The 23,011-nt window shown below is 46.2% G+C and overlaps 1 protein-coding gene across 1 annotated transcript; it reads left to right on the top strand.

Moving 5' to 3' along the window:
* The first annotated feature begins 419 nt into the window (after window positions 1-419).
* NLE1 (notchless homolog 1) lies at window positions 420-22,242 on the top strand. The gene is made up of 13 exons (XM_088131296.1): window positions 420-475; window positions 1,991-2,160; window positions 3,371-3,588; window positions 5,176-5,255; window positions 5,369-5,445; window positions 6,296-6,393; window positions 7,467-7,659; window positions 10,498-10,633; window positions 12,616-12,662; window positions 14,810-15,012; window positions 15,738-15,897; window positions 16,434-16,504; window positions 17,922-22,242. The coding sequence occupies exons 2-13, from the start codon at window positions 2,026-2,028 to the stop codon at window positions 17,932-17,934; spliced, it is 1,431 nt and encodes a 476-aa protein (XP_087987422.1). The 5' UTR covers window positions 420-475; window positions 1,991-2,025; the 3' UTR covers window positions 17,935-22,242.
* The last annotated feature ends 769 nt before the right edge of the window (window positions 22,243-23,011 follow it).

Genomic DNA, 23,011 nt, shown 5'->3' with positions numbered 1-23,011 from the left:
CATCTCAGCCTGGATCCCTGCAAGCAGAAGGGCAGGGGTATCACACCTCAGTATCAAACCACAGCTTTCTGCAAAAGATCCCAGTCCAGAAGAAGGAGGATCAGGGGGTGAATGATGGGAAAACAAGGGATTGTCGGAAACAAAAAAAACTGTGCAAGAGCAGGCAGGGCAAGTAGCAGACAGCACCGCTTCCATGTTTAGAGCAGGGTTCCTCAACCTTAGCAACTTTAAGACGGGTGGACTTCAACTCCCAGAATTCCCCAGCCGGGGAATTCTGGGAGTTGAAGTCCACCCGTCTTAAAGTTGCCAAGGTTGAGGAACCCTGGTTTAGAGAACTTTCCCCAACTTCTGACGGACGATCCCCGCTTCCTCCAGCAGGTGGCAGCCGAGGCATCACTCTGTCCGGCGCGGAGTGATGACGTAGGGGCTCCTTTCCCACGTGGAGACAACTTTGAGCATAGGCGTCCGGCTGCAGGTTGGGGGATTTCTTTTTGCAAAGTTGGGGGGGGGAAGGTGGGAAAGTACCCCATATCCTGGGAGGGGGCGGTGGAGGCATGCGCCCCCAGGGGTGGGGGGAGAGAAGGAACAACAGCCCCAAAGAAACAGGGTTGCCCCTACATCTCATAAAAAAAAATATTATTATTATTATTATTATTATTATTATTATTATTATTATTATTATTATTATTATTATTATTATTATTTTAACTTGTATGCCGCCCGACTGTCAACGACTCTGGGCGGCTCACAGCAATCAAAGAAACTACAATAAAACAAAAAATCACATTGATTCTGTGCCATCCAGCGACCCCGTGGATAGATTTCCACCAGGGCACTGGACCTTTATTTATTCAGGACATGATTTATATCATTTCAGTAATTACCCATCTCGCCCAAGGGACTCTGGGCAGCTGACAAGATTAAAAGAAACTCCCCTCCCCCCCCCCCGCCAATAATATCTCTGCCTGCTTGGGAGGAGAAGTGGAACTAGGTAGAATTTTGACCCAGGATTGGTCCCCTGTGTGGAAGCTGGATGCTGGTTGTGGGAAAAAGGGGTGTCCTTCCTTGACTTTATGGCTTCAGTTGTGGTTGTGGTTGTTTTGCATCCAGTTTGGTTCTGAGAGCTGGGGTGGTTAGCAATGAAATGCTGGAACAAGAGTGGGGAGACCCAGGTTCGGGTCCCCCTTCAGCTACGGAAGCTCCCTGAGGGGTTTGCAGCCAGTCCCACTCGGGCCGATCTGCCTCCCTGGGTTGTTATTGAAAAAAATAGGGGGGAGCTCGGTGTACACTGCTGTGAAGGAAAGGCACAATATAAATCTAAAAAATAAGAGAGCCAATGTCTTGGGGGAGATGCTGGATTAGGAGCAGGGAGGTCCAATTTCTTGTCTGTCATCAGCCGTGGAAGCTCCCTAGGGGAACTGAGTCATTCTAGAATCAAGTGGCCTTTGATGGATGAATACATAAATAAATATTGTTACTGCTGTTTTTATGCTGCTTTGCATAAAATAGTTGGAGACTTGCTTTTTCCGCCATGTTGGAATTCAGATCCTGCAATTTTAGTCTCTACAATGGTGTGCACGGAGACATTTGCCAAAATTCACACACCCAGTAGAATCATCTCTCATCCAGAGCATCATCTCTTGGGGGGAGGGAACCATAAAGCCAAGATAGGAGCAATGCTTCTTTTCTACATGCATCATGCTTTGATCAGGCAAGCAGGACTGCCATCTTGACGTTTTTGACACACACACACCATGCCGATGTTTTTCGTCCATGATAGCTGATGTTATAATGAATGGATTCATTGTTAAAGTGAAGGAGATGTCTTGCCATTTTTGCTCCAAGAGGCTAACCACTTTTCTGAACAACTGTGATGGGGAAGGGTTTGTTAACTTGTAGGAGGGGCTGCCAAAGGGAGTTTGGAGGTCATCGCAGATGCTCGGTGGGTGCCAAGACTCTTGGTCTTGATTTTCTCCACGTTGGTTTACAGGTCAGAGTGCAAGATCCAACACCCACGGTTTCAAAATGACGGCAGACGTGGAGCGGCTCCTGATCCAGTTCAAAGATGAGGCCGGGGAGGTTCTGGGGGCCCCCTTTGATGTCCCTGTTGATATCACACCAGAAAAGCTCCAGCTGGTTTGCAATACCCTCTTAGAGAAGGTATAACCAGGGCACTTCCTCCTGCATGATGTCCGTTGTGGATGGCTTACTTTGTATGCAAAGCAGTACAGGTAGTCCACTTAACGACCACAATAGGGACCAGAAAATTCATTGTTAAACAGGGCGGTTGTTAAGCAAGTTGCGCTCAATTTTATGACCTTTTTTTGCAGTGGTCATTAAGCAAATCACGTGGACATTAACTGAATTATGTTGTTCCCCATTGATTTTGCTTGCCGGAAGCTGACTGGGAAGGTCACAAATTGTGATCATGTGACCCCAGGGTGCTGTAACCATTATAAGTGTGAGCTGGTTGCCAAGCACCCAGTTCACAATCACGTGATAGTAGAGGTGCTGCGATGGTTGTAAGTGGGAGGACTGTTTGTAAGTCCCCTTGTTCAGCACTGTTGTAACTTTGAATGATCACTAAACAAATGGTTGTTAAGTGAGGACTACCTGTAACAACTTGCCTGGGTGGATAAGAGGGGAGAAAGGTAGAAAAATAAATCTCTGTTGTGCCATAAATTACCCTTTTTGAACAGTCAGACATGACTTAACGACTGAACAACAACAACAAAAATCCTGTGGCAACTAGTTGGGCTGGGCTTCAGTTCCATTGTTCCAAGCCAACCTGATTGATAGTCAGGGATGATGGTAGTTGTAGGAAAGTAGCAGGTGTGGGTTCCTCAACCTTCTTTGGCCAAAATTGCCCCTTAGCAGAGAAGGTCTTTTGGGCTGTTACCTAAACCTCATTACCCAAATCTTGGGTCTTACGCATACAAAGAAGGGGCTGAAAAGACACAGCTGCTTTAAAGCAATCCCAACCGGTGCAGCACTGGCATGTTGTTGGAACTGTGTCAGAAACATGGCACAGCTCTGAAAACCAAAAGCTCGGGATACACAGGTAGTCCCCAGTTTAAGAACGAGTTCTGTTCCCAAGATCTGTCCTTAAGCCAAATTTGTGCATAAGCCAGAACAATATTATTGTATGATACTATATAAGTAGTATTGTGCAATGAACTCGAACCATTGTATATTTAACTCAAATCATTGTGTATTTTGCTACAACAGGCTCTGTTCTTAACTATGGGTTATCCGTCAACTGGGCATTCTTAACCCGGGGACTCCCTGTATAGCCATTCTGTGCCCCACTGCTATCTGTTGCTGCATACAAACCCTTGACACTCTTCCTCCCCACCCTTCCCCTTCCAAGGAAGAGCCCCTCCCCTTGGCCTTCTACGTTCAGGACTCCGAAATCGTTGCCTCCCTGGAGAAGACCCTGGCCGAACTGGCCCTCGAGACAGAGCGCGTGGTCGAGATCATCTACCAACCCCAGGCCGTGTTCCGGGTGCGGGCAGTGACCCGCTGCACCAGTTCCTTGGAGGGGCACAGTGAGGCTGTCATCTCGGTTGCCTTCAGCCCTACGGGAAAGTAAGGAGAGACACTGTTTGGGTTGGGTGCTGGAGGGAAAAGAGCTGGAGGCCAGAAAGCCTTATCCACTGCTTAATCCTATTTTTTTTAGAGAATGAGTTAAAACTGGCAGTTGATGGTCTATATAACCTTGGAAGAGAAATAAGTTATGGGTGGCTTTATTAGAACTTGTAAGAGTTGTAATATTAGTGCTCAGCTGGCCTCTAGGGATGATCTGGAGCAGTGTTCCTCAACCTTATCTACTTGAAGATGGGTGGACTTCAACTCCCAGAATTCCCCAGCCATGCTGGCTGGGGAATTCTGGGAGTTGAAGTCCACCCATCTTCAAGTTGCTGAGGTTGAGGAACACTGATCTGGAGCATAGTTTCTGGATCTGGGTCTCTCTGTTTCTTCTGGCTAGTTCATTTAACTGATCTATGAGCTATTGCTCCAGATGTTATTGTTATCTTCATCATCATCATATTAATTTTATTGATATTATGAAGCCTTTTTTCTCTCAAGGGAGCCCAGAGTCTCACTGACCAAGTCGGGAAGAACCATAAATCAATCTTTGATTAAAAACCGTTCATGAAGCCATCTGGCTCCCGACAAGGCAGGAAAAACAAGGAAAAATACCACGAGAGCAAACATTTTTAAAGCCGCAACCAAATCCTACTGATTGTTCCTGTGTTTTTTTTTAAGATAGGAGAGATGCAAGTAAACTCCACTCTTGATCAGGGCATTATGGCTGTGAAGTTGCATCACTCAAAAATTAACTATTGGAAGTTCTTGGAGGGGGGTGGCTTGGAAGGGAGGTATGTTGAATTCGTGGGAGCTTAAAATTCTAGATGTCAGAGCTGCTCTGTGCGAAGGAACGTAAGCCCAGAAGGAATGAGTGAACTGTTAAGGGAGGACTTGCATGAAAGATTTCCCTGAGAAAAAAGAAAGCGTGAGATAAAACCCAAAATAACCCCACCTTGGTTTTGTTTTATATAAGAGGAGACAGAGAGAAACTCAGACAGGCTCTCAAGAATCTGTTATTTTTACCTTGCTAAGATAAAAGGCATTTGTGGAACCTCTGCCACTTCTGGTTCTTGACTGGGCCTACCTCGAAGGGCTGTTGGGGCAAGGGGACGTTGAGCCCATAGTCCATCTCTCATTTGGTGCAAGTACAAATGTAAACGTGGTCGATACGGGGGCATCCGTGCAGGGAAGGCAGTTGCTAAAAGGATGTAATGGGAAGGAGGAATGGCCTTGAGGGACTGGAGGAAGAGCCGCTACGAGACAATGGTCAGATAAGAGAAATCTGAGTCTGGGGCAGGAATGTAACGTGAGAAAGCACCTCAGACCTGACCCTCCCTAGTTCTCATGAAGATCAGGGGAGGGAGGGGGAAGCACATTCAGACCTGCAAGATTCTGTTACCATACCCTTATAATAAAAGTAGCACGAGCCTGCATGACTCTGGTTTCCTAGTCTGGTCTACCTTGAGGGCTGACGCAGGGACTTCAATCACAGGGCACAGTTGGCCTCTTGACTCTTCTGACCCGTGGATGCCCCTGGTCACTGCCATACCTTGGCTCGGTCAGCCTGAGAGTTTGTCTCCCCAGGTACCTGGCCAGTGGGTCTGGGGACACCACCGTGCGCTTCTGGGACCTGAACACAGAAACCCCACACTTTACTGCCAAAGGTGAGTCTTGACCTGGGGAAGGGAGACTGCCCAGAAGAAGCAGGCTGGGATCTGTTGGGGTCACGCTCCGGTGGACTTTCTTCAGCCGCTCTCCCTCTTTTGTACCTTCACAGGCCACCGCCATTGGGTGCTGAGCATTGCTTGGTCGCCCGATGGCAGGAAATTGGCATCTGGGTGCAAGAACGGGCAGGTAAGGACTTGCTTCGCCTTTCTTTCCTTTCCACAAAATGGGCTTGTGCCACCGACCCATGTGGGGCACAACTTGGCTTGGAAACATTGAGGTTCATGAGGACTAGCGGAACGTGCAGCATTTGCGAGTTGGATGGAGACATGTAGCTCCAAAGTCACATCCTGAACAGGCAGGGAAGGGCTGGGGATAATGGTAGCAGGAGTGTGACCCATTTGGATGGCTCAAGGTGGGGGAATTAGCTATGTACCCAATTAACTGTTCAGCAGTTTTCACAGTGGGTAAAAAAAAAATGCTCGGTTTTTACAGGCTGTGGGTGCCCTGTGTTAAAATAAAACAAAAATAACAATGTTTACATTATAATTGGCTTATAAAATAATGTTCAAATTATGATGGGTTTTCATTTTATGTCTAAATAAATAAATAATCCCCCCTCTCCCCGTGAAAATGATTTAAAGTGAGATCCCATTTAAGGAGATGTAAATGAGGTTTGGTTTTTCTTGTAAACTGCAACTGTTTTCAGTTGAATTTAATTTTGGAAGTCAGAGAGTGACCCTCCTCATCCTGGCTTCTCTCCACGGAAGGATCCTAGGAATTGCGGGTTTTGGGGAGGGGGAGGGCTGGGGGTCAAATGGCCCCCTCTTGGGAATGTTTCCAGAGCCTTGGCAAGTCCAAATGTCTGAAAAACAGCTAGCCGTGCACCATATCCTCAGTACTTTTGGCAATGCCTCCTAGCAACTGATCAGCTGCCAATGTGCTAGCTGGGGAATTCTGGGAGTTGAAGTCCACAAGTCTTAAAGTTGCCAAGTTTGAAAAACACTGTGTTAGTATCCCCCGTGTACCTCCTGTGCAGATACTGCTCTGGGATCCAAGCACCGGGACCCAGATGGGCCGCATCCTGGTGGGACACTCCAAATGGATCACCTCGCTGTGCTGGGAACCTCTGCATCTGTAAGTCCCTCCACCACCCCCTTCCCTGGCTCTGCTCCTCTGGACGGGGGCAGCTGAAATTGCAGTCGTGCAATGATGTCTCTCGGACAATTTGTGTTGTTTTCATCTGCCTTTCTACCTAAGAGGCAGAAAAGAAAGACCTCTGTGCTCAGCAGGGCTGCACCCCAAGGGCGTCTGCCAGATTATTCAAAAAAGTCAAGATGGAGGCTGTACCCGTGCAGCCTGACGTTAGCGTATTTATGGATTTATTTATTTATTTATTTATTTATTTATTACAAAGCTTTTAATGCACCTTCAGTCAGGAAGGAAATCTAAATCATATTTAATAATTTTATTTTATGCTGTGCTATTTATGTTTTTATTGGTTTTAAATTGTTTGGTTGTGAACTGCCCAGAGTCCCTCCTTGTATTTGATTTATAAATCAATAAAATAAATATAAACAGGGAATTTAACCTGGGTGTGAATAAAGCCCAATTAACAGGTTGGTAGGAGTAGGTTCGTGTCTTTTGCTAAGTTAAACACTTGGACAAACCTCACAGTGGCCAGGGTGGTACACAAGCCAGTCTCTGTTGCAGTTGCCATTGTAATTTTGGGAAATTTTGCAAAAGCTGCTTAGAAATATTCATTACTTAAAAGGCCCTCAGCTGGAACCTATAGGATGCACCCCTTTTAAATACCACTAATGCCCTGCAAGGTAGGCCATTTGGACTTAGGGATTAACAATCCTGATGCCATAGCGTGTGAGTTTTCAAATGGCCATGTTTGTGCTTCAAAAGAAATAAGAGAGAGAAAACAGGGAAGGCCAAATTAAAATAAATTTGCGGGATAAATAATTTAAACACAACAGTAACTTGAGCACTTGGTGTCAATTCCCTAATTTATCTAGGGCAGTGCTTCCCAACCTTGGGCACTTTAAGACATGCTGGCTGGGGAATTCTGGGAGTGGAAGTCCACACGTCTTAAAGTGCCCAAGGTTGGGAAACACTGCTTTAGGGCCCGGTAGCTATTCTCTTTTTATTTTTAGGGCAAATTTCATGGCTTCTCTCTCTCTTTTCTTTGAATCCCTCTCCAGGAACCCCGAGTGTCGCTATTTAGCCAGTTCTTCCAAAGACGGCAGCGTTCGAATCTGGGACACGGTCGCTGGCCGCTGTGACAAAATCCTCACCAGCCACACTCAGTCGGTCACCTGTCTCCGGTGGGGAGGCGACGGTTTGCTATACTCCTCCTCGCAGGATCGGACCATCAAAGTCTGGAGGGCCCAGGATGTGAGTCGCCCAGAGTCATGGGGAGTCGGGCAGCGTATGCATTTCATGAATACAATAAAAAATCAGTTGGCACCATTTTTTCTTTTCCCACGCCTGTGTGTTGTCCTCCTCTGGGTGTGTGGCTCCTTGATAGGTTGTGTGGCTCAGCCACTGCAGTTTGTAAACCAGGATTTGATTCAGATTTTTTATCCCGCCTTTATGATATTTATAAATAAGGCGGCAGATGTACCTAATACTCCTTCCTTCTCCTCTTTTCGCCACAACAACAACCCTGTGAGGTGGGCTGGGCCGAGAGACAGGGACTGGCCCAAAGTCACCTGTTAATCTGACTGGGGGAACCCAACTAATATAGGCTGGGTTTATAAACCCTGGTTAAGACACCATGGTTGAGCCCCAGGTATGAACTCCACTGCCTTGAGGTTTTTTTAATATCCTTTTTTTCATTTTTAACGGCTTTTTGGTATACAGTGGGGCAAAAAAGTATTTAGTCAGCCACCAATTGTGCAAGTTCTCCCACTTAAAAAGATGAGAGAGGCCTGTAATTTTCATCATAGGTATACCTCAACTATGAGAGACAAAATGGGGGGGGGGGGAAATCCAGAAAATCACATTGTCTGATTTTTAAAGAATTTATTTGCAAATCATGGTGGAAAATAAGTATTTGGTCACCTACAAACAAGCAAGATGTCTGGCTCTCACAGACCTGTGACTACTTCTTTAAGAGGCTCCTCTGTCCTCCACTGTTACCTGTAGTAATGGCACCTGTTTGACCTTGTTATCAGTATAAAAGACCTGTCCACAACCTCAAACAGTCACACCCCAAACTCCACTATGGCCAAGACCAAAGAGCTGACGAAGGACACCAGAAACAAAATTGTAGACCTGCACCAGGCTGGGAAGACTGAATCTGCAATAGGCAAGCAGCTGGGTGTGATGACATCAACTGTGGGAGCAATAATTAGAAAATGGAAGACATACAAGACCACTGATAATCTCCCTCGATCTGGGGCTCCACGCAAGATCTCACCCCGTGGGGTCAAAATGATCACAAGAATGGTGAGCAAAAATCCCAGGACCACACGGGGAGACCTAGTGAATGACCTGCAGAGAGCTGGGACCAAAGTAACAAAGGCTACCATCAGTAACACACTATGCTGCCAGGGACTCAAATCCTGCAGTGCCAGACGTGTCCCCCTGCTTAAGCCAGTACATGTCCGGGCCCATCTGAAGTTTGCTAGAGAGCATTTGGATGATCCAGAAGAGGATTGGGAGAATCTCATATGGTCAGATGAAACCAAAGAAGAACGTTTTGGTCTAAACTCAACTCGTTGTGTTTGGAGGAGAGAGAATGCTGAGCTGCATCCAAAGAACACCATACCTACTGTGAAGCATGGGGGTGGAAACATCATGCTTTGGGGCTGTTTTTCTGCAAAGGGACCGGGACGACTGATCTGTGTAAAGGAAAGAATGAATGGGGCCATGTATCGTGAGATTTTGAGTGAACACCTCCTTCCACCAGCAAGGGCATTGAAGATGAAACGTGGCTGGGTCTTTCAGCATGACAATGATCCCAAACACACCGCCTGGGCAATGAAGGAGTGGCTTCGTAAGAAGCATTTCAAGGTCCTGGAGTGGCCTAGCCAGTCTCCAGATCTCAACCCCATGGAAAACCTTTGGAGGGAGTTGAAAGTCCGTGTTGCCCAGCGACAGCCCCAAAACATCACTGCTCTAGAGGAGATCTGCATGGAGGAATGGGCCAAAATACCAGCAACAGTGTGTGAAAACCTTGTGAAGACTTCCAGAAAACGTTTGACCTCTGTCATTGCCAACAAAGGATATATAACAAAGTATTGAGAAGAACTTTTGATATTGACCAAATACTTATTTTCCACCATGATTTGCAAATAAATTCTTTAAAAATCAGACAATGTGATTTTCTGGATTCCCCCCCCCCCATTTTGTCTCTCATAGTTGAGGTATACCTATGATGAAAATTACAGGCCTCTCTCATCTTTTTAAGTGGGAGAACTTGCACAACTGGTGGCTGACTAAATACTTTTTTGCCCCACTGTATTTTTCCCCTTTAGGTAATTTAGTATAGGAGGGTTTTTTTTCTTCTTTTTCTCACTGTATAGCTCTAGAATATAATACATTAAGTCTCCTTCTTTAAAGCGTGTACCTGTTTATGTCATAGTTATACAGTTAGGTTGTGGGATGTTTTACGCACAGTCCTGCAAAGGAAGAGCAAAGGCCTTTAAAGAAATGTTAATTGTTTTAAAATGTCTTTATTTTTTTTTTAATTTAATTTATTTATTTAAAATTTTTGGGAATTGAAGTCCACGCGTCTTAACCACTGGTCTAAGGCCTGGTAGCTATTCTCTTTTTATTTTTAGGACAAATTCCGTGGCTTCTCTCTCTCTCTTTTCTAATTGTTTTTTTAAAAAAAATTAAATTTCCCAGCGCTCTTAGTTGGTGGGGACAGAGGTATCTGTTGCAGGCTGATGTTGAAAAGATCTTGACTGTGTAATTCAAGCCTTGTCCCTTTTTAACATGTGTGGGTCATTGCACAGTATCAAAGGATGGGATTGCACAGGTTACGATTGTTGTCTTGAGTGTTATCACACACACACACACACACACACACACCCTACGGGCACTGCAGGGCAGCGGCCACTTGCCACTTAAGTCAGTTGTACTTCCTGGTTTCACTACCTGGTAGGTTCAAGTGCCCACCACATTTGGAGGGGTGGGTTGAGGGGGCTTAGCACTGTTTCAGAGGGAAGGGGTCTCTCCCCATGATGAATACATGAAAGTGACTTGCTCTTTGGTCCCTCGTAGGGCATCCTGTGCCGCACCTTGCAGGGCCATGCCCACTGGGTAAACACCATGGCGCTCAGCACCGATTATGTTCTCCGGACGGGGGCGTTTGAGCCGGCCGAGGCCTCCGTCAACCCCCAGGATGTGAGCGGATCACGTAAGAGCACCTGGCCCTTGGGGACTCCCTGGCTTCTTCTGGTTCTTGCTTTTTCGTCTCGGTTTCTATTGTCGGAATCTAACCCTGCGGGCAGAATTTGGAACAAACCGAGAATTCTGGCTGTTGCTTCTTCAATATCATTGTTATTCTTAAGTTTCTACCCCAGTGTTTCTCAACCTTGGCAGCTGGAAGATGGGTGGACTTCAACTCCCAGAATTCTGAACACTGTTCTAACCTTTTCTGGTCAGTCCAGAAAATTATGTAGACAAAATTATGTAGACAAAACCTGCATATCTCTTGCTGCAAGAGTTGCTGGGTGGAAAAGACTTTATGGAGGGCTGTCCTGTTTAATCAGCTTGTAATGAACATTGGTATAAAGTCTAGGTTTTATACAAACACCCCATATGAGAGGAGGTAGTTTGCCTATCTCTAAGTCCTTCCGATCGGTCAGACTACAACTCCCATTAACCACAGCCATTGTGGATCTGGGGCATTTTGTAACTCATCATTTGGAAGGAACCTGGGGGGGGATGTGGGCTTATTGAGTGACCTGGAAACATGTTCTGCGTTTCTTTTCTGCTTGTCTGCAAAATTATGAAGCAGTATTTTACGTGGTTACTCAAGGGGAAGACCTGCTGCGTTTAAGTGGTGATTTATTGCCTGACAGGCATTTTTGTAGGTCTCTTGGCATTTTAAATTGACCCCGTTGCCCATTCCACCGCATAATGCACAAATAGAAAACGTAAAATGCAAGACAACAGAACTGTGACAATGAGACCGAGAGTCAGTTAAAAATAAGCAGCGATTAAAATTGGCAGCAACCTGCAGTAGCAATAAAAGACCAAAAAGTGCTAAAAGCCAGTTAAAAAGCTTTAAATGGGTGCCAAAAAGATAGCCAGAGAGCGGGCATGCCACATAAATTCTGTCGTTCTTTTCCTTTGCTGGAAGCTAAACTTGGACTGTTCAGCTTTATTGGAGAGTAAGTCTCACAATGCACCAAACCACAGAGCAAAAGTCATACAGTTGGCTGGCAGAGTTTAAAAGATGTGGGCACCCCCAGTTCCAGAGACTGGGGAAAGGAGCTTTTGTGCACCACATTTAATTAACAGAATATTTTATGCAGAATAAGCTGAGGAGTGTAGATGTGGCAGAACTCCTTGGGGCAGAATTTTCAGTGAAATGGACTCTCTCCAGTCCGTCTGCTATTCTGCTCACAGTACAGGTAGTCCTCGAGTTACGACCATTTGTTCAGCGACCATTCGAAGTTACGGCGGTGCTGAATGAGGGGGACTTATGACTGGTCCTCGAAGTTGCAGCCGTTGCAGCGTCCCTGCAGTCATGTAATCACGATTGTGGCACTTGGCAACCAGCTTGCACTTGCAATGGTTGCAGTGTCCCATGGTCACGTGATTGCTGTTTGCGACCTTCCTTGCCAGCTTCCCACAAGCAAAGTCAATGGGGCAGCCATCAGGGAAGGTCACAAGTTGCTCGGGTAAGTCTCTCCCACCTACGCACCCTCCCCTAGCCCCTCTGCACTCGGGCTGCAGCAACCATCTGCACACCCTTCCTGGCCACTCGTGCACCCTCTCCCACCCAGCAGCAGCCACCCCAAGTCCCGCCACGCTTGTGCTGCACCTCTCCAGCCACCCACACACCCCCTCACTCCCTCCCCCGCCCAGCAGCAACCTCTCACCTGCCCTACAGCCTGCTTGCGAGCCGCCTGGGACTTGTGACTTCCTGCTGGCTTCCCCACTGACTGCTTAACCCATGATCCTCACTTAACAACGGCAATAGGGAGTGCCAGGACTTCCATCACTAAGCGATGCAGTCATGTGGCCATTTTATGACCGCATCGCTTAGCAACAGAAATTCTGGTCCCAATTGCCGTCATTAAGCGAGGACTACCTATAATGGTGGTGCATCCTATTTCATCCCCTCTCTCTTTTTCTTCCATGCCTCACTTCGCTTTGCTTTTCCTACAGTGGCAGAGATAAAGCAAAAAGCGTTGCTGAGGTACAACCAAATCAGGGTAAGTCATCCATTTTTATTTTTTTTAAGTTGGTCGCCTAGGGCAAGTTGCAGTTGGTCACCGGGTAATTAAGGTGGGAAGGTCTTCAAAAATTGGTCTTTTTTTTTTTTTTCTGAAGGCTACAAAGGAAGGTGGAGTTCAAATTAAATTTATGTTTGCGAATCCTAATTTGAGAGTGGATTGGATCGAATGAGTTCAAAAGCATCCGGGTGGGAATTCCTGCTGTTTGGTTAAAGCGTAAGAACTATAGAGAAATGCGGGGTGGGGGGGGGACTACAGAGTATTAGATAAGGATTAAATTGAAAAATCAGAATTGCTGGCTTTGGAAAATGGAAGCTACACCTCCAAGTTAAAGTACAGTGCTAGATTTGCATTGTGGGCTCAGAAGGATCGCTCAGCATCCTGTTTCCAGCGCTGGCTAGTCGGAAGCTGCCAGAGACCTCATAAGCAGATAATGAAGATAATGATAATCAGCAGCATCGGCTGTTCAGAGATAGACTGTTACTGCATGTGAAGGTTCCACTGTTTTACTCTGATCGTCAAAGAGGCGATAGTAGCAAACTCATTTTTTGTGGGTAGGCGCTTTTCTTTTTAATTTATTGTGCCTTCAAGTCAGTTTTTGACTCCTGGCGACTGCCTGGACAGGTCCCTGCAGTTTTCTTGGCAAAGTTTTTTGGAAGTGGTTTGCCATGGCTTGCTTCCTGGGTCTGAGAGTCACCCAGCTGGCTTCATGCCTAAGCAGGACTAGAACTCATGGTCCCCTGGCTTCTAGTCCAGCACCATCAACACCACACCCAGCTGGCTCTCACTGCCTTCAAGCCAAGTCAATATGACTCCTGGCGGCTGCCTGGACAGGTCCCTGCAGTTTTCTTGGCAAGATTTTGGAAGGGGTTTGCCATTGCCTCCTTCCTGGGGCTGAGAGAGAGGGACTGGCCCAAGGTCACCCAGCTGGCTTCATGCCCAAGGCAGGATTAGAACTCGCGGTCTCCCAGTTTCTAACCTGATGCCCTAACCACCACACCAAACTGGCTCTCATGGAGATGCTTACGTAGGCAAAATGGTCCCTTCTACACATAAGGTGGTACTAAGAGGCTGAAACTTGGCAAAGAGGCTACACATTTCTTTAGGAAAAAGAAACATTGGGCAGGGGGACCCAAAGTAAGGCTTTTCATAGCCATAAAGCATTAAAAGTTGGAGTGAAAACCAACAACCGACTACTTTATATTTTAGGCCTGGCTACCTGGCTGGGTAAATCTTTGAATAAGAATATTCCACACAACATTTTGCTACCAGTCTCCATTTGGAACAACCAGTGGTCATGAATGCATCGTCTCATTCCTGAATAGCTTTGCCCCCTTCAGCGTTTTTCACTGGGTTGACTCAATATTCTAGATGCCCAAAATGGGGAGGGCAGAGGGGGATGGAAATCAAGGTAGAAATTGCAGTTTTCCTAATGATGCATTCTGATATCAGTCATTTTTTTTCACTTTTAGGTCTTCTCAGTTAGAAAGCTGCCGTTTTAATATGCAGTGCATTCAGCATCTGTCTGTTGTAAATTATTGGGTATAATGGAGTTTATTCTTAGGAAAACCTACATACCGTACGCAAATCTAAAGACCTCCAGATGTGTTTGGATACGGCATCTATCATCCTCAGCCAATCTGACTGCTGTAATGGGGTGATGGGAGCTGTAATCCAAAACATTTGGATGGTGTCAGCCCGGGGAAGGCTAGTGACCTAATTTTGCAGCCCAACTTAACTTATTTCTTTTATTTTTGCCCTGACTTTCCACCCAGATGCACAGCCAGCGAGTTTACTCCAAGGCCAAGTTCTATGACACTGCTGCATTTTAAAAAGTCACAAAGCTTTCTTTTTTCGTCTGACTTAACCTAATTTCAAAACTTCTTCTGATTCCCAAAGACAGACCAAGGCAAAGTAAATTTGAGAGGTCTGTTGCCCTGGGCTGCAATCCAGATGCAGGATTGTAAGGCGCTTCCAGCAGCCAGTAAGACGTGTGGATGAGAAGGCATCTTCCGTCACTCCTATCTTAAGTTGCGCGCTGTGCTTAGAAGTACCCACAGATAAGGCTATCCCAGAGCCTCTGTTTTTCATGCAGAAGGCACATTTCTATCTCTTTTCTTCCTCAGGGCCAAGGACCAGAAAGGTTGGTCTCTGGATCGGATGACTTTACCTTGTTTCTGTGGCTCCCTGCAGAAGATAAGAAGCCGCTGAAAAGGATGACCGGCCATCAAGCGCTGATCAATCAAGTTCTCTTTTCGCCAGACACCCGCACCATCGCCAGTGCATCCTTCGACAAGTCAATCAAGCTCTGGGATGGAAGGACCGGGAAGTAGGTTGAACGTTTTGTCCTGGAAAGTCCTGGGGATCTGCAGAATATTCCTTCCTTCCTCTGGACTACTTCAGTCCAGCTGTGGCAAGGCTGATGCTGTGGTTTTCTGGAGGGCGTTTCTGGAGCAGGAAGTAACTTATGGTGTTCAGGAGATGCTCTCGTCTGGGAACGGCTGTTTTGCACCTACTTACTTGGGACTTCAGGCAAAGAAAAGCCTTTGCCATTGCCTCCCACCCAAACCTTCTACTTGGAGAGGCCAAGGATCAAACCACAGGATACAAAACTGGTGCTTCATCCAGAGTAATAAGTCTCATGTAAGGGTAGACAGGCGGGCATCCCCAACAACTGCTTTTTGGGAGTCTGACCGTGTCCACAGCACCCCAAAGCGCTTCCTATTCCAGAAGATTTATTTACATAAAATAATCACATACCACTGCAACATCTAGAGCCCTGTTTCCCAACCATGGCCATTTCCAGATGTGCAAACTTCAAATCTCAGAATTCCACAGCCAGCACAGCCATTGATGAGAATTCTGGGAGTTGAAGTCCAAACGTTCCAGGGTTCTATGGAATGTTCCAGAATTCCACGGAATGTTCTAGAGTTCCGTGAAATGTTCCACACGTCCCTGCGCACAACAGAAATGTAATAGGAAAATGAAAAGAGGCAGACGGGGAAATGAGTGGGGCGGGGAATTCGCACCATAACTGGGCTTTTCTGACACCAGGTATCTGACCTCCCTGCGGGGACACGTCTCCGCGGTGTACCAGATCGCGTGGTCGGCTGACAGCCGTCTGCTGGTCAGCGGAAGCAGCGACAGCACGCTCAAAGTGTGGGACACCAAGACGCAGAAGTTGACCGTTGACCTGCCTGGACATGCTGATGAGGTATGGCCCGGTCCCACCTTGGACTTCCTCGGGGCCCTTTCAGCAGCATAAGCTGGCTGGGAGGATGATGGGATTTGTGGTCATCTAGAGCAGTGTTTCTCAACTCAGCAACTTCAAGATATATCAACTTCAACTTCCAAAGTTCCTCAGCCAGCATCTTTTAGATGTGTGGAGTCCACCCATCTCAAAGCCTGCTGGCTGGGGAATTCTGGGAGTGGAAGTCCACCCAACTTAAAATTGCTGAGGTTGAGAAACACTGATCTAGAGAGCAACAGGTGGGGGTAGGCTTGAGTAGACTGTATAGTGTTGTATCAAGCATTCTTTTAAATGTTTCAGCAGGCTGTTTTTCCAGATGGCCAGTCAGCAACTATTGAGTGATTTAAATTTTCTAGTCCTCAAGATGGGCTTGAAATTCCATAAATGACGCCCGAGAGAATCATATCTGTTTTTTCCCCTTGTTGGTGGTGTTCAGGTTAAAGTGGTTTCAACCTTTTCACTGTGAGTGTTGATCTGCCTTTGTGATATTCCCTTCCCAGGTGTTTGCAGTCGACTGGAGTCCCGATGGCCAACGGGTAGCAAGTGGAGGGAAGGACAAATGTCTCAGAATGTAAGCTTTTCTTCCCCTTCTCCCCCTCGTTTTATTCAGGAGGGTCAGGCTCAAGTGTCACCAGAGGCTGACAGCCTCCCCCATTTTCCTATGCCTGGAATCCTTGCCCACATAGCCATATGCACGTTTAATACACAATAATAACCTGGGGTTATTGTCTCTCCTGTCTTTTGCTGAAATGAAAGTAAAGCTCAGGGAAACCAGCAGGGAGCGATGCTATTATGGTTGTTATTATTTACATCTTGGTTTCCCTGGGGAGATGATGGCCACACACACAGCCGACCTCCTTGGGGACTTGGAGGGAGGCCCCCAGTTCTGGTCCTCGCCACAACGCTTGCTCAGCTGAAGGACCGACTCAGTGGTGATGCTCAGAACAAACCGGGAAGTCCTTCAGTCTAATGTTGGTCTCATGCATCCTGTGAAGCCCTGGTTTGCCGGCTATAACCACAGTTGGCTGGTTTGCACAGGGCAGGAATTCATCGCCAAAGCTATCCGCGATGGCTTGGGGTGGCCTGGGAACCCAATACGGAGCGCAGCTCATGGCTAAAAAGCAAATAAGATTGGTAAGGCTGAAAGGGGCCTGCTGTTGGTTAGAGGGCAGCCGTGGGGTGACGAACGGGAAGTCCAGCTTCCTGCCCCGACGAGCTGCTTCCCATTGCCAGTGACGTTAGAGAAACGGGAAGACAATGGAGAGAAGACGCCTCAGAAGGGCAAAGAATGGGCACGGATGGCCCTGTGCTGGTAGCTGTTTTAGATGGGGGCCTTCATGGATTTTCAGCACAGAACCCCCCCCAATTAAAAAGTCCATAGGAGTTGGGTGGCTAATAAACTCCTTAAAAATTAAAAAAAGGAAAAGGAAAAACCCTTGAAAAATTAAATGGCCTCTGTGGCTACCCTGGGCTCAAGTCCACCCTTCAGCCATGGAGGCTTATGAGGGACTTGAGGCCAATTTTTCTCTCTCTCTGCCCAACCTCCCTCACACGGCTGTTGTTCTGGAGATGATCCAATTAAGAGAGATCCCTACGTAAGCCACCTTGAGCTCCTTTTTTTTTAAAAAAAAAAAGTCATTTGGCACAATCTAGGAGGGTAAGTGCCCTCACCCCAGTGGATAGAGAAGAGGGTGTTACAGGATGGTGTGCCAAGGGTAACAGAGCCGAGTCCCTTTGGGTAGACCTGGGTGGACAATGCGCTTCCTGGAAGTTGGGTTTAAACCCCATTTCAGCTCCTCAAAGCAGCGTTTCTCACCCTTGGCAGCTTGAAGAGATGTGGACTTCAACTCCCAGAATTCCCCAGCCAGCCATGCTGGCTGGGGAATTCTGGGAGTTGAAGTCCACACCTCTTCAAGCTGCCAAGAGTGAGAAACGCTACCTCAGAGTGAAGCCAAGATGCCAAACTTTTTCTGTTTTCTTTTCAACAGATGGAGACGATAGTGGAAGGACCGAAGATCACCCTGCGTGAAATTCTCTTGTGGCCTTAACTGTGATCTACTCCTCCTTCGGTTTTAGGGAAGATTTGGGGGTTTAAGAATGGGGCCGTTGGACCCAGAGAGGGGAGTCATCTACTTGCAGACAGCTTCCTTTTAGCCTAGGTTTGAACACCAGAAAATTATATCAAACGTTTGCATCCGTGATCCCAACAATGTGGATGCTGTAACATAAGCCAGAAGATCTTCAGGCCACATTTCACCCTAAGTTATGAGCGATGTTGGTCATGAGTAAGCCACCCTTCCCTTGCTTTGGACGCCTGTCAATAAAATGGGTATAATTGTATCATTCCCTCTAATAGCAAACTCTGAGGAGAGTGCAGGAAAAATTGGAGGTCTCAAGAAACAAAAGGAAGGTGTCAACACGGTTGGCTGAACTCAGGCATTTAGACTGCTTTTTAAAAAAGTTTATCCAGGAAGGCAAAAACCATCAGAAAAAATTGAGTGAGGACTGAAGATGCTCGGCAGCCACAATGTTGACTGACATTTGGAAAACAAAGAACTGAAGAATGGAGTAGCCCCAAGGAGGACGGAGGCTGGCGGGAAATCTGGAGCAGTGATGCTCCTGCTTAGAAGATGAGACTGCTGTATGCTGCAATGTTTCTTGCAGATAACATTTCTTAATTATATCCTTTTAAATCAAATCTCTTGTTTTTAAATCAAAATGTCTTACGGCGATATAGAAAATACAGGTAGTCCTCGCTTAATGTCTCTAATTGGGACCGGCAACTCCATCATTAAGTGGCATGGTTGTTAAGTACAACGTCATGTGACCGCACCACTTTATGATGACATTTCTAGCATTTCCGACTGTGGTTGTTAAGCGAGGACTTCATGTGATCATGATTTCCGGCTTCCTGCTGGCTTCCCCGTTGATTTTGCTTGTGGGAAGCCAGCAGGGGAGGTCAGAAATGGTGATCATGCTACGATGGTCAGAAATGCGGGCTGGTCACCAAAGGCCTGAATCACAATTGTCACCATAGGGACTCCATGCGGGTCATAAGTATGAGGACTGGTCATAAGTACCACTTGTTCAGTGCCATCATAAATTCAAACGATCACTGAACAAGTGGTCCTTAACTAAGGACTACCTGTTCAATAAGATAATCATGAGCCGTTTGAACCTCTTTTCCCCAGAATGCAAGACAGAAGAACTATTGTTCCTTTTCCCAAATAAGCTTGACCTGAAAAAAAAAATCTGCTCACTGTTATAAATATTTTGAAATACCCCTGTTTTTTTCCTACCCCAGAGATCTCTCTTGCGTTATGATTCTAAGGAGAAAAGATGTACAGGCCATGTCCTTTTCTGTGAAGTTGCCCTCCAGGGTTGCAACACCATGGCAAGAAAAGTTGTGTTAGATATAAGGAGGTCCCATCAGGTGCTACTACTCCGCGTGTGCATACTTGAAGCTGGATCTAGCATGAAACTCTGGTAATGATGCAAGAGTTCAAAATTCAAAATCTGGTATTATACAGCTTTTTAAAGTCTTAACAGCCCACTGCAGTAACACTGGCCTTCCGCACCATGCCATTGTAAAGGCATCTGAGAAAGCCTGATGTACTGAGAGTAACTAAAATATAGGAGCATCACCTAAAATGTTCAGAAAAGTCTTTGGCGATCAGAGTGGTCATCTAATCCAGTGCCCTTATTCATCCCTTGCCGTAGTTTACTTGCTACTTGGTAGACTGCCCCTGAATGTGGAGGTTCCGTGTAGCAGCCATGTTTTAGCCTTGTGATCCTCCAATCCATTGAATTGTGGTTCGGTTAAGGCAAGATCTTCCTTTGGATGCCCTGTGGGTGGGCATGGAGGGGGGAAAGCTGTATTCTCTGTGCACCTGTGGGTAACTCGCCCTTGAAAGATTAGCATGTCCGAAGGTGGTTTGTTGCAGCAAAAACTTTTTTTAATTTTTAAATTTCATGGCATGATAAATTTGGCATCTAAAAATAGCTTTAAGTTCCCTCAAAAGGCTTAATGGTTTTCATCAAAGGGAGCGGTCCTTTTCTGAGGTCAGGACCTTTTATTCCTGATTAATATTATCATTGCCATCTTCGTAGCTGCCTTGGAGGTCAGGAGCCATTAAAAAGACGCAACAGATAAATATTTTACACTGCTAATAGTCATCAATAGATTTGCTTACTGACTCCAGTAGTTCTGCTCCTTTTTAAAAGCTATCTAAGCAAATGGGCACGGCCTCTTTCTGTAATTGTTAGTCCTATGATCGAATAATGGATTACAGCAAAATAAATGTTCTGGGCCTCTTAGAATAAAAATCCATCTGTTCCATTGGCTGGGTGAGTAGCCAGTAGCTATTTTCTCTCATTCCCACTACAGGTAGTCCTTGACTTAGGACCATTCGTTTAATGACCATTGGAAGTTATGGTGGCGCTGAAAAAGTGACTTACGACCGGTCCTCACACTTACAACTGTCGCAGCATCCCCACAGTCACATGATCAAAATTCGGGCACTTGGCAACCAGCATGTATCCACACTGGTTGCAGCATCCCAGGGTCATGTGGTCATCATTTGCAACCTTCCCAGGGGGCTTCCGACAAGCAAAGTCAACCAGGGAAGCCGGATTCACTTTACGACCATGTGAATAGCGTAACAACCACCACAACAAGCATAGAATCAGGTGCAGTCACGTGATGCCTCGCTTAACAACTGCACCACTTGATAATGAATTTTCTGGTCCCTATTGTCGTAAGTTGAGGACTATCTGTATTCTGCAGTAGAATGGGTTAGAAAGTGGAGGTTATATTTTGGCACTAGTGGCAGGTCCTCCTAACCTGCTCTGAAAGACACCGACACCAAAGATTATGGCTGTATCTTGTGTCAGTGAGTTCCGTGAAACATTTTTTCCCCCAACGGAGCCTCTTTTGGCTGTTCCTCATAAGAGAAACTGAGAGCCAAGATGTTCTGTAAATCTTCTCCGACAAACAAAATGCTGTCCAGTATATTAAAACGAAATAATTAATGTCAGGATAAACACGAATTCCATCTAAGGATACAGAATGCCTAGCTACTTTAAATGAGATCATATATCTCCAAAAACACTGAAGGATGTTTGCTTGTGAACTGTCCAAAGTGAATAGTGATGGTTGTCACTTGGATAAATAAATACTTCCCTTTCTTAAAAGGCGAGGCAGATTGTAGATCGCACAGCCTCAGAATGATGAGACTAGCCAGCATTTAAAGATGGGTGTTGTCAGTCTGTGAACATTTAACACTTAATCATGGGGTACCGGAAGTTGCCACCATGGCTTGGCCCCATAAGAGGGCAGCACTTGGCCAGCATTAACAAACAGCAGGCCCCAAGGTGAGATCTGGTTGGTACCTGGACGGGAGACCATTAGGAGTGCGCTAAATTGCAATTAATGCTTGAGTTTGTGCATTGCACAAGAGTTTGGGCTTAAGAGGGTTTGTTTAAAAATCCAGCTGTTTTGATTTCCACATCACTAGATCCAGGCTGTTGTGATTTGTTTGCCAAACTGCAGCACAGGTCACATCTGAAGTGCATGTCACCGTATCTTTCACCTGTTAACTACTGTGGTGCGATAGCATCTCAAAATTCAGATCAGCATTAGAAGCTTCTGGGCCCATTTTTGGAACATTAGGAGCTGGCGAGAACCTTGCCTGGGTGCAGTGGGAGTAAAAGTTCACGACAGCAAGGTGCGCTCACCCTCACTGATTCTGGGGCCCTAGCCTGAGCCACGTGGGCATCGTGCTGTTTATACAACTCAGCCACGTGTGATGATAAAGCAAAAAAACAACAACAGATGCAGTACCTTTTCTAACTTTTGGGTTGTGTGCAGTTGCCAATGGTTTTATCTGTGCCTGCTCCTGTGACCTGCGCAACGGTTGACGTGGGTAAGGGAAAAACTTACTCGAGAGTACAAATACAGGGAAGCCCAAGCAGAAAAGTTGCTCACCACATGTAAGTTTAGATGGTTTGCAGTTCAGTGGATGGTGGAAATCCAGCTGTTGTCACTGGGTGTCAGTGAACCAGGCTGTTGCATTAGTTCAGTGGATGGTGGAAATCCAGCTGTTGTCACTGGGTGTCAGTGAACCAGGCCATTGCATTAGTTCAGTGGATGGCGGAAATCCAGCTGTTGCCACTGCGTGTCAGTGAACCAGGCTGTTGCATTAGTTCAGTGGATGGTGGAAATCCAGCTGTTGCCACTGCATGTCAGCGAACCAGGCCGTTGCATTAGTTCAGTGGATGGTGGAAATCCAGTTGTTGCCACTGCATATTAATGAGCCAGGTCATTGCATCAAGCCATAATAGGCTTAATAGCAATGTTTCTCAAACTTGGCAACTTTAAGATGGGTGGACTTCAACTCCCAGAATTCCCCAGCCAGCAACGCTGGCTGGGGAATTCTGGGAGTTGAAGTCCACCCATCTTAAAGTTGCCAAGTTTGAAAAACACTGATCTAGCCACTTCATTGCATCTCACAAAAGCATCTACTTTTTAATAAAATATGTTATTTGGAACTGGGGATACTGGACTCTTGATTTCCAGAGTGCACAGCTTCCTCCGAGGCCTGTTCGTAGCTTCCTCCGTGCAGTGGCCAGGCAGAGGCGACAGTGCATTACGCAGCCATGTTCCAGGGCAACTGCAGAAATCTTGCTGGTGCAAAATGCTTACGGTTGTCCTGTGCGGTTTTCTGCTCTTCGGCTTTGCTTCAGAAAGAGAGGAGGCAGAGGAAGTTGCAACGGTGCAATCTTGCATCCAGGGTGTTTCTTGCATCCCACTAAGTCTGTCGTGCCGGGCTCGGCTTCAGAGATTTGCACACACCCTGCTGCATCTCACTTGCAAAACGAATTTGTGTATTTTAATTAATTAATATGTATTTATTTTAATTGATATTTATTCTGTTTTTACTGTCAACTGCCCAGAGTTGCTCTGTAGTGGGATGGGCGGTGACAAATTTGAAATATAAATAAAAAATAAATAAAAATGGATAACCGCTGGCCCTTTCCAGCAGCCTTATCCTCAGGATAAAAGATCTCCCAGCATAAT

The sequence above is a fragment of the Python bivittatus genome, unplaced genomic scaffold (genome assembly GCF_059951505.1).
Source record: "Python bivittatus isolate LINGU-HERP-01145 unplaced genomic scaffold, Pbiv_v1 ctg000940_np1212, whole genome shotgun sequence".
Taxonomy (NCBI): Eukaryota; Metazoa; Chordata; class Lepidosauria; order Squamata; family Pythonidae; genus Python; species Python bivittatus.
This window is presented reverse-complemented; position numbering and strand designations above follow the sequence as displayed.